The 11,773-nt window shown below is 32.2% G+C and overlaps 1 protein-coding gene and 1 long non-coding RNA gene across 2 annotated transcripts in view; one reads left to right on the top strand and one right to left on the bottom strand.

The window, feature by feature from the left end:
- Positions 1–1,869: 1,869 nt before the first annotated feature.
- The window catches only part of LOC113554348, an 80,525-nt gene continuing 70,621 nt past the window's right edge, over positions 1,870–11,773 (bottom strand). Inside the window, exon 3 of the long non-coding RNA XR_003405253.1 lies at positions 1,870–1,998. This is a non-coding gene — a long non-coding RNA (uncharacterized LOC113554348). The remainder of the gene's footprint in view (positions 1,999–11,773) is intronic.
- On the top strand, positions 7,496–10,263 carry LOC113554347. The gene is made up of 2 exons (XM_026958152.1): positions 7,496–10,115; positions 10,205–10,263. Exon 1 carries the CDS (start codon positions 8,223–8,225, stop codon positions 9,462–9,464), a length of 1,242 nt encoding a protein of 413 aa, XP_026813953.1. The 5' UTR covers positions 7,496–8,222; the 3' UTR covers positions 9,465–10,115; positions 10,205–10,263.

The following is an 11,773-nucleotide window of genomic DNA, read 5'->3' as shown; positions in this document are numbered from 1 at the left end:
ATATAAAGAGTAGGAGTATGAGATTTTATTTAAATATCGATATAATATAGTTTTTAGACCACTATTTTTTTTTTTTTAAATCATAACGGTTACCGAGTGCCAATATGAAATGGACGAGTATACGCTTATATACAAAATAATACGATTGATTATTATATAAACATAAATATGCGTGACAAAAACGTGACGTATTATTCATTTCAATCGCTTCTTGTTGTCAATTCGGTTTCAAATTTGAGCCATTGAATCATTTAATACCGGAATTGACATGGTATTTTTTTTTATCTCGTATTTTGTGTTTAAAATAGGAAATATGCTAAATAAGTAGGCATGCTTAATAATTTATTTCATAGTATCAGAGACGCATTATTCAGACGTTATATATTTATTGAGATGGTAAGTTCTACGAAGACATTTGTATTATGTTATATGAGATCGATTTTTCCTGGCCAAGTTGTGTGTTTTTATATCTACAATCTAGAGTAATTTTAAAGTAGTATTATATGTTAATATAAATGCAAATATTATATTAAAAATTCAGACCATGATTCAATTTTTTTTTTTAATTATGTTGTGTAAGTATTTTTAACAAATTATAAAAATCTTAAGTTTATCAAGAACGCCTATTTTATATCAAAAACATTATTTTGATTAAAACTCATTGTTAACTATATTTTAAATTATAAATAAACCTAGGAAAAAAATAATTTGTTTTATTGCGGCAATATTTGCCTTACTTATCACATGCTACACACACAATATAAGCTATACCCAAACACTTCATCTTTATTCTGTGTCCTAACTAATTTATTTTTTTCATTTTGAATATTTGTACATTTTTAATTTTATAATATAATTTTTATATAAATGTATCATATTTAATATTAATTAATAAATTTAATTCGACTATATTTTATCTATACAACTGCGATAAATCCGTTAAGTTTTCGAAACAAGCAGTATCAGTTAATTTAGTATAAATTATTAATGCAATAGTTAAACACTATTTTATAGAAATAAATAAACACATAATATTTTTTATGCACCTACTGATATTACAAAAGCCGAAATTTTAATTAAATACATTTGATATACACATAACACGATTATATAAAACAAAAATATGTCATGGAAAAATAAAGTAAAGTGCATTCGGTAAGGTGAAATATTTTACTTTTATTTTTACATTTACGGAGCACGGTTAAGTGTAAGTTGCAATTATTATATGACGTATAGCTGCAGCCATTAATATATTGCAATGTTAATATATATATTATAACCCCTACCCGAAAAGTTATTAACTAATGGATTGCGTTTTCCATACCACCCCGTGCTGATCGAATCACTCAGATATAACAATCGCTAATAAAATGTTTATTGAAGAGGAAAATAATTTTGCATTTCAGTCGTTTAAATATATACATTGATTTTTTTTCGCCTTTTTAATGTGACATTAAAATGTCGTCAGTGAATGTTCATTCTCGCATAGCACGCATTTCATCAGCGTGTACGTTAACAAGATTCTTTTACTATAATGCCATCATGCAGCCAGACAAGAATACACGTTGTGGTTCGAAATAAAGTATTTATAATACATTATAATATCATATATCGAATATACCAAATATACAATAATATTATTAATCATTACTTTTTATTAAAATCATAAATATAGTATATTAAAAATTATTGTTCTTTTTGTTAGTTTATTAATATTATATTGTATGTGTGACTATATGATTATAACCAATTATCAACTATAAATATATATATATTATATATATTAACCGTCATCGTAAAGAAACTCAAAATTAATTGTTTATATTACATATTATCACGTAAGAATGTTATTTTTTCACTTGTACTTACATAGATCTGTAGCATCGGTCCATTTGTAACCCAACAACACCAGTAGGGAACACAGCCAAACCAAATTGATCGACATCATTGCTGCTTTGCCATCAGACTCTTCACAACTACCAATTCATATAATACGATCTAAAACAATAACAAAAGTAAAGATCAATGAGATTCTAATCGTCGCCTTCTTAAAGTATTAAAGGTATAAAGGTACACAAGCCGACAATAAGGATTGTGTTTTCGTCATTGTTTTTTTCGCTCATTATAATTATCTACACTACACCATTGCTGCTCTACCGTAAATCGGTTTTCTATATATTGATTATCCTTATATATATTATATATATATAAGTGCCGATGACATTTGCATATACGTCTCTGCTGAGCGCCCTTTATACGCGCACTCGTTCATTGTATTATTAATAATAATATTATACGCACGCACACTGGTGTATGTGGTGTGTGTCTGCAGTAGATAATATATTATGTTATATGTATAGTAAAATTCTCTATGTGTGTTGACCAACAGGTATTAATAATGTGCGTTCTCATTGTGTTATTACGACACGGAAAAGGAAAAAAAAGGAAAACAAACGTTCTATATATGGAAAATAAGGTCAATTACACTCTAGGAAAAAAAATATATACACAATACAAAAGTACTTTTTTTGTGCCGTGCGCTACACCACACTCTCTCGCTCCGTATACGTTAATATATATTTTTTCATGTTTCGAGTGTATTGTTAAAACAATAACAAGTTTCTAAGCGCTGTTCCACAACATATACCATATACCTCAGTGATATGCAAATGAAACGCGGTTTAAATTTTAATAAAACTCAGCTTTTAAATACCCTTTTGTTTATTTTGTGATTTAATCCAGCTTTAAACCTTCTTGACCGGGTATTATTGTTATTATTGTAGCATCTAGGGGGATGTTTGAAAGATTTAGTGTGGTCCCTATTGTGCGTATAACGTACCTACACATAAATGTGCATATAGGAAACAGCCATCGTCATTCTGACGAACTGGTTGAAATATTTTAATTTATCGAAAACGAGACGGCGTACCACTGTGCGGCGCCTATGAGTACGCACTATACGATTGTTCACAGATGGAATGGAATGGGTGCGAGCATTATAATATAATAAAATGTCCTACATAGAGTATAACTATAAACATGTATATTGGTGGGAAGGTACCTACTCCGAACACGTCTCCTAATAACACGGTTGGGACGAGTGTACTTATACATATCCACGAATTTACACACACATATGTATATATTTTACTGTAATACAAAACTACTGTGTGAACCGAATCAAAATTACTTCAATATACGATCAGTCGACTAGCAGGTACTCGTACTCGGATGATGCGAATAAAGATGAAAGACATTGGCGATGTGGTAGGTAGATACGAAGTGATATTATAGATATAGTAGGTACCTATATGGAGTACATAGTACGTTAGTGTACGAAATATTCCGTTTATTATTACAAAATAGTAATAATATAACAGTACGTGCAGCAAATCAAGAATCGACAATATTACGCTCTGTTCCGAAAAACAATTTCGATTTTGAGATTAAATCCAGCCTACTCGAATGAACATCATGTTTAAACATAGAACATTGCAGGTATAGTGCAGTACCTATTTATTATATATATATATAAGTTACATAGATGAGAACTTTCACCGGTGTGGAGCACGATATTTAATATAATATTATACATATTTAACATAAGTACACGTATAATATACATATATTTAACAGTCGAATTAAATCGATCACAATGCGCACGAAATATCACCTTTGGCCTCGCCGGTCATTGTTGAGATTTTAAAAACGGTTGCTCGATCATATTATATTATTATATTGTGATACCGACGATATGACGTCAATGTTGTTATTATCGGGTGTGTACGATACCTGACAGCGACGGGTCGTAATTATACGGACACAGAGAGAGTGGTAAACCAGGGTTATACGCTATATTGACGAGGTGTTTCCCAATTTCAATGAAAAAGGATACCGCCCGGTCTAATTGACGGTTTACACCAGTTCATCCGAAAGGGGTAAACGAAATTCGGACGTTTTCCGTTTATAAAAAAAAATAATCATAATCGTGATTATAATACGAAGGAGTTACCGTGTTTACCACCTGCGGTAATTAAATTTCTTTGTTGTAATTATCCTTTATAGACGTGAACCATTTGGATGCCGCCGCCGACAGACATAGACAGGTCGCGTTGGATAATTTTCGAGATAATTGGAAAACACCTCTAACGCACGGTGTCGCGTGTGTAACGATGTACGCCCGGGGTCAGTATGTTATGTTATGTTATATATATATTTATGACACATGAACATTGAAAATTCTGAGAAATTAAAATGCAAGACATAACTATTAAAGATTGGGCTGTAGAATGGCATACAATTTTATCTGAAGTTTTTTGCATTTAGTTTAATTCTTATCTCTTATTTATAAGTCAAACTAAAATATACATTATACAAAAATACCACTGTCTCGATTAACACGCTTAAAGATCTCAAGCAGAAAATATATTTCACGAGAACTTTGAATTATCGCATCATAATTCATCGGTCTCCCGAAAGACAATATGATATGATATGTTGGTTGCTTTACATTTTCCCACGTTTATTCGACTGTCATTCGATGCGGGTGCATGATGGCACTCGAATACTCTGTATGATGAGGATGCGTCTATTAAGGGTACAGATTTCAGTATTCATATAACCGATACATAAGCAACAATTAAAATATGTATCATATTGTTTTTTTAATAATTAATACATAATAAAAAAGTATTTAGAGGTGTTATTTATTTACTTTAAACACGAAATATTGTACATTTTAAAATAACTTGTTTTTTGAAGAATTATACACTATTATCTAGTCAAACATGAAAAACAAAATTTTTCTAAAAATTAATTAAAAATATTGCAATTTTATAACTCAGTGTTTTTTTTTTTTTTTTTTGGAAAAACAAAATTTATCTATGGAAACGAGTGCTATATTACGTAAAAAAAAAAAAAAGATCACCTCATTAAGAAACACACGAGTGTTGTGTGCTGCGATGGCACACACCCATATGTATATATAACATTATACATATACGACCCGTTTCCGATCGTCAAACGTGTATCTAGAGAGAAGAGGGGAGGAGAGAGATAGAGCACAAGGAGATGACGATATTTTCGTCGTGGTTTCTCGTCTCGACATTCGACCCCCGCACGCATCACACAGGAGTTATGAAATACGTGTATTTTTTTATTATATATTATTATTATTTTTTTTTTTGTTTGTTTCACCCCTATTAATATTCGGTTCATCTCGCTGCTGTCGACAAGACACGGCCGCGTGTTTGTACCCGGATGATCTGATAAGTAAGTAGAGCAACGGCGACGACGCGATACGTCAACGTGGCACGCTGTGCAGCACATGCGGCGCGGATAAAACCCCTCTAAAAATTACACACGTATAGACTAACTCTAATTGCACCTCCGTACGATATTATTATCGTACTAATCTTTTACTAGCTCTATAATTAGAGCGGCGCGGTGATAATATATAATCAGATTATAATGTCGTGGGCGCGCGCGTACGTTTATTACATAGGTACGCGATACGCGCCATAAAGTCAGAACGATGTTGACGAAACACGCTCGGGGTGTACGAAAATAAAGTTTAGATAACACGCGCGTATTTAAAGAACGCCTTCTGTAAAAGACACGGTGCGTGTAAGCCTACGGATGATAATATAATATAGGTATAACCGTATAGGTGTAGACTGTAGATAGGTACCTACACATTGGTGGTATCTGGCAAGTTTTCTAAAACAGTGTATAAATAAGTACCTAGCTCTGAAATATCGCTCGATATTAATATATACCTATGTACCTATAATATTTCTATGCGCATTATTTTTGTACAGGTTTTTTACATACGCTGAAAAATATATACATAAATATATATATAAATGAATAATATATAGGTATATTACAAAAAATTATAATCCTTGAGGGTTTTTAGGTCACGATATGATGTTATTCTTCGAAACTCCATCGCATCGTCGGGAATATTCATAAATCCTAACCACGAACCACAATATACTATATAATAATATGTATATTATAGTGGGTACCTCTTATAAACATACTTAACTGCATGCGACTACATCGACTGCCATTTGTTTAGTACATATTCGATAAAAAATAAAATTACTATCTATTTTCGATGGACATACATACATAGTAATAATATAAAACCAAGTACCTACACTACCGAAAAGCGGAAAAATAACCTTTTGTATACTTTACTTAGCTTCTTTACTTCCTTATTTCACAATTTCCGGTCTAATAGATGCTTTTACATCGTCTGAACGTAATAATAAAATAAAATGTTACGTGTGCACAAGACGACTATTGATTAGGCCGATCGAAGAAACGGCCGTCCGATTTGATGAGGGGGAAAAAATAAAAACATTTTCTCGCACGCGGCCAACTTGAACGTTTCGTATATTCAAACGCCCAGTTTTTGCGTCGGCGCTTGCGGCTGTCGCGTGTACATTGTTTTACGCGAGCGATGTGATAACAACCATGCACGACGTAGCGTCCTAAACGTTTAGTTTTTTTTCCCATTTTCAAGTAAGACTACTTATCAAACATGTTTCATTTTAGCCAGACGGCAAACACGCAGTGTTAGGGTCAACAACGAGAAGGCGGGGGACGGGCGTTACGGCGATGAAGACCGATGCCGCCGTAAATCTACGCCTTCGTATCCTATCGATTATTTTAACGACTTGTTTTTAGTGGACGTCGTGATGCGTGCGGCGCGTATATACTCGGCGGTTTGTCTTTTAGATAAAAAAAAAAAAAAAAGACGAAGAAGAAGAAGAAAAAAATATTACACGGTTTTTCGAAGGGCTGGAAAACATTATATAACCATGGTGTAATCTCGACGGGGAGCTCGTTCCTTCGCATGACCGGACGGTTTTAATGATTTATCCGTCTGGCCCCGCGTCCACATTCGGATATCGTGTCGATATAATATAATAATATAATATAAAGCACGTTGAATAAACTAAATCGCGTGGATAAGCATATATACGAGCGCGGTCTACATCATATAATAATAATAATAATATCATATGGCATGAAGCGGTAAAACTCGTATATGGAGGTGCATACATAGATTACTGGACAGACGTCAAATTTTAATGAACCTGAAACGCAATGTTTTTTTTATACATTTATTTATATGATGGGATACATTGAGTGTTCGTCTTACGCAGCCTGCAAGTCGCGTTTCTGCAGGTATTGACACGATTCGATCACAATTACAGTGACGTGACTATAATACGTAGTATAATAAGTTATTATATTTCCTTCAGTCGGATAACTGGTCTATTGTATAATGTTTAGCGAAAATCCGCCACGGTATATGTATTTCTATTTAGATCCACTAGATAATTGGATATATTTTTTAGTTTTTCTTATAGTCCCAATCGTTTTTGCATTTAATCATTGACATTCAATACGTGTCGGGTATACGAGCTAAGACCACAATAACAACACAACGTAGTAATAATTAATAGCCCAGTCAAATTAGACCAAAAATCGACAAAGTTTGGAACTAATTCCACGAAAGCTGGAGTTTAATTTTTTTTTTAGATCATACCTTACTTATAAACATACTAAAAGTCCTGACACCTACCCCTTGTGCGTAGCCCCCCACCCCTCTTCAAAGGGTGGCGCACCCCTTTCACTTGTTTCGCTTATAACTCGTTAGATTTTTAACTTACGATAAAAATACCCATGACCAAAATTAAAGACCATACAATTTACCATAGACTTGTGCTACTTTTAATATATATATGTTGCGATAAGTGTTATTTTTTTAAAAAATATAAAAAATAATTTTTTTTTATCTTTTTTTTATTGTGTTTTAGCCAAAACCGTCAATGATACGCTGAAATGACCTATGACAAAAGTTAACGAGCATATTATTTTACATAATGTAATGTTAAATTATATTAATAATTTTAATTATTGTAAGTCGTACATTTGAAATAGTCGTATAATTTTATAAAATTTACAGTATGAATAATGTCATTGGATTATATTAACGTGTATATTATATTATTTATATTATCGCAATGGTTGTAAAAGATATAATTCGTAGAATCGGAATTGTTGTGGATGGTGAGCCGGCCATAGTACACGTGTACACAAACAGGGTTTCAGTGAACGTTGAATCTTGAGGGGATCTATTGTTGTATTGTTCGGATTGTAGTGGCGTTCCGAAGGGCGTCTGGTATTTCGCCAGGTGGTGTCTGATGCATATACGTAGACGGTCGACAGTCGATGTTTGTGTAGTCAATAGTGAACACTGTAACTGTTACATTACAGTCGATATATTTATGCGAGTAAATATTATTTTTAAATTAACGTTCTCAGTTCAGAAAGTGTTTATAAAAATGGCCAATTTATGTTTTATATGTGATGAAGAACTAAGTGTTGAAAGTGAATGTGTATCTGTAAAGGCTAAGGGCATAGCAAATCTTATAAATTCGAGTAAAGCGCGATTCGATAATAAATGGAAGTCTTTAGTGAATTTAGAAAATGTACTTGTTCACAAAGATTGCCGAAAGAATTACACAAGACCAGACACCATAAGGAAATATGTTAATGAAAAAGAAGGTACGAGTAACATATCACCTGTCAAAGGTAAGCTACGTTCAAATTATATATTTAAATTTAAAGAAAATTGTTTATTCTGCGACAAAGAATGTTCAAAAGAATTGGAAAAAAAATTGAGTAAGGAACGTCGAGATAGTATAGTACAAGTATCTACCCTTCATTTTAAAACCTCAATTATGGACGTAGCGAACAAAAGAAATGATGAATGGGGTAAAGAGGTGCTCAAACGGTTGAATAGTGTGATGTGTTTGGTATCTGAAGAATCGAAGTATCATAAATCGTGTGAACGTAGATTTTGCTCGACAAATCCAGTCGATGAAAATAAGAAAAGAGGGAGACCACAAGATGAAGATCTAGCAAACGCTTTTTCCAATTTATGTGATTTTTTAGAATCTGAAAATGAATGTCAATTTGGTCTAAATTTTTTGCATGAAAAAATGGAAGGAACGTGCGATGAAAAAACTTTAAAAAATAAATTGATTGATAAGTATGGCGACGATATAATTATTACAACGAGCCGTGGAAAAAAGGCAGTAGTGTGTTTTAAAAATACAGGATTTAAAGTATTAACAAATGCGTGGTATAATTCAAAAAAAGCAAATGAAGAAGAAGAACGGTTAAGAATAGTCGAAGCAGCAGCTACTATTATACGAGAGGATATAAGGTCATTTGTTTATGAGATCGATTCATTTCCTCCACCAAATCAATTCATGGATAATGTAAAACAAGACGTACCAAAGAGCTTATTATTTTTTTTGTCTGAAGTTTGTGGTAAAAATAAAAAAACAAAATCTCAAAAATATGATAATAAATTTGTGGCTTTGGCGCATGCCATAATAAATTGTTGTAGGCCTCGCTCGTTCATTTCATCAAAATAAAACACCTGAAAACAGTTCAAAAACACCCGGAATTACACGATTCATTATTAATATTTAATAATGAATCGTCATCGCCCGAAGAAATTGAATGTGCTGGAGAAAAATATCTTTTAGCATTATATAAAGCTCCAGCCCATATTACATCTTTAAATAATTTAAGACATCATATTTTTCACAAAACCGCAGCTTCCAACAAAAAACAAGTACAACTAGCTAGACTTCCGCCTACTATCGATGCGGCACGAGAACATTTACATAGAGTGTATTTGCAAATACAGTTGTGGCGTGGTAATAGATTAAATCCACAGAATTGGGGATGGAAAGAAGATAATGGCAAACTAAATCCAGTTTTCACGAAAAAGCCACCAGCGCCGGATACTCTTTTAAAAGTGATCAGTTGTGCCTGCGCAAAAACATGTGAACAAAATTGTAGCTGTCGAAAAGCAGGATTGCTATGCTCGGTTATATGCAAGCATTGTCACGGAGGTTCATGTTTAAATCAGCAACCGATCATAGATGATGTAGAAGAGGACCATATTGATGACAACTTTGAGGACAATATCGATGAAATATTTTTAATTGGAAATCAAAAAGAAGAAACCAACACACCGACAATAAAAAAAATTAGACCCACATAATATAATTAATAAGGTACTGTATGATTTTAATAATTCAATACATAATATAATTTAAATAATTAAATATGAAAATATTAAGTATATTAATTAATTTTGTTTCAGGACCCAAAACCCAACACTATTTTTATATTTAACTTCATAGCTTATAGTCTGAAAAAATAAAAATAAATGTATAATTTCCAATTTTTGTAAATATTTTATAAATTACTGTATGTAATTAATAGTTTCATAATTAACTTTTTTTTTATTTCAATTTTATAAATATGTATGTAAAATAAAATAATGTATTTTCATTGTAAATTTTATGGTCTTTAATTTTAGTCATAGGTATTTTTATCGTAAGTTGAAAAGCTAACTAGTTATAAGCGAAAACAGTGAAAGGGGCGCGCCACCCTTTGAAGAGGGGTGGAGGGCTACGCACAAGGGGTAGGTGTCAAGACTTTTAGTATGTTCATAAATAAGGTATAAACTGCTCATATACCGAAATTCAGCTTTCGACATTTTTTTTTTAGTATATTGTAATTAGATTTCTGATTCTTATATTTTGTAATTGTCAACAAATTGTTCAATTACATCGTCACTTTTTATATAAAAAACATTTTTACTTATGCTAATTAAAATTGTTAAAATAATTTAACGTTATCTTATGTAAAATAATATGCTCGTTAACTTTTGTCATAGGTCATTTCAGCGTATCATTGACGGTTTTGGCTAAAACACAATAAAAAAAAAGATAAAAAAAAATTATTTTTTATATTTTTTAAAAAAATAACACTTATCGCAACATATATATATTAAAAGTAGCACAAGTCTATGGTAAATTGTATGGTCTTTAATTTTGGTCATGGGTATTTTTATCGTAAGTTAAAAATCTAACGAGTTATAAGCGAAACAAGTGAAAGGGGTGCGCCACCCTTTGAAGAGGGGTGGGGGGCTACGCACAAGGGGTAGGTGTCAGGACTTTTAGTATGTTTATAAGTAAGGTATGATCTAAAAAAAAAATTAAACTCCAGCTTTCGTGGAATTAGTTCCGAACTTTTTCCTAATTTGACTGGGCTATAAAATAATATTTAGAAAGGTAAACAAAAGCAAACGTAAATATTTACACGGCACATATTATATAGCATTATTATATTTTACAGTGGCGTGGCGAAGAACGTATTTCTTAAAGTTGACTGCCTTCCGAAGCCATTCTATGTCATTCGAGGCGAGGCGAGGAGGCGGTTACGTGGTGGACCATGATTATGTGGTTTGTTATAAATAAAACCCCGTGTAAGTAATATTTTAAGAAAAGTGAAGAATAAAAAGTCATGCCACGCGTAGAATTGTTTTATTTTTGTTCAGTTGATATAACACACTCGTCATCTCGTGGAAATATATATAAATCACACAGTTGTGATCGTATACATTACTCTATATAGGAACTTATAATGAAGTTTTCTGTTTAAAACGAAATAACTTTTAGCAGTTTGAACTAAACCCGAGCGCTCGTGTCACTCCATCAAACCTTTTCCGACGTGTTCTATCTACGTCTGTATATATTATAATATAATATGTAATATGTATGACTGTAAAACAAATCTGCCAATAATAATATAGCCAGTATCGCAAGTGGTATATATGCAGTACTTATATAGAATAATATATTACTATACACTCGCTTCAAGAGGT

The sequence above is a fragment of the Rhopalosiphum maidis genome, chromosome 2 (assembly GCF_003676215.2).
Source record: "Rhopalosiphum maidis isolate BTI-1 chromosome 2, ASM367621v3, whole genome shotgun sequence".
Lineage (NCBI taxonomy): Eukaryota > Metazoa > Arthropoda > Insecta > Hemiptera > Aphididae > Rhopalosiphum > Rhopalosiphum maidis.
Note: the sequence above shows the minus strand (reverse complement) of the source record. Positions and strands in the feature narration are given on the sequence as shown.

What these genes read in the sequence shown, in the direction of transcription:
- LOC113554347 (XM_026958152.1), top strand. Translation starts at nt 8,223, where the DNA reads ATGCATATACGTAGACGGTCGACAGTCGATGTTTGTGTAGTCAATAGT.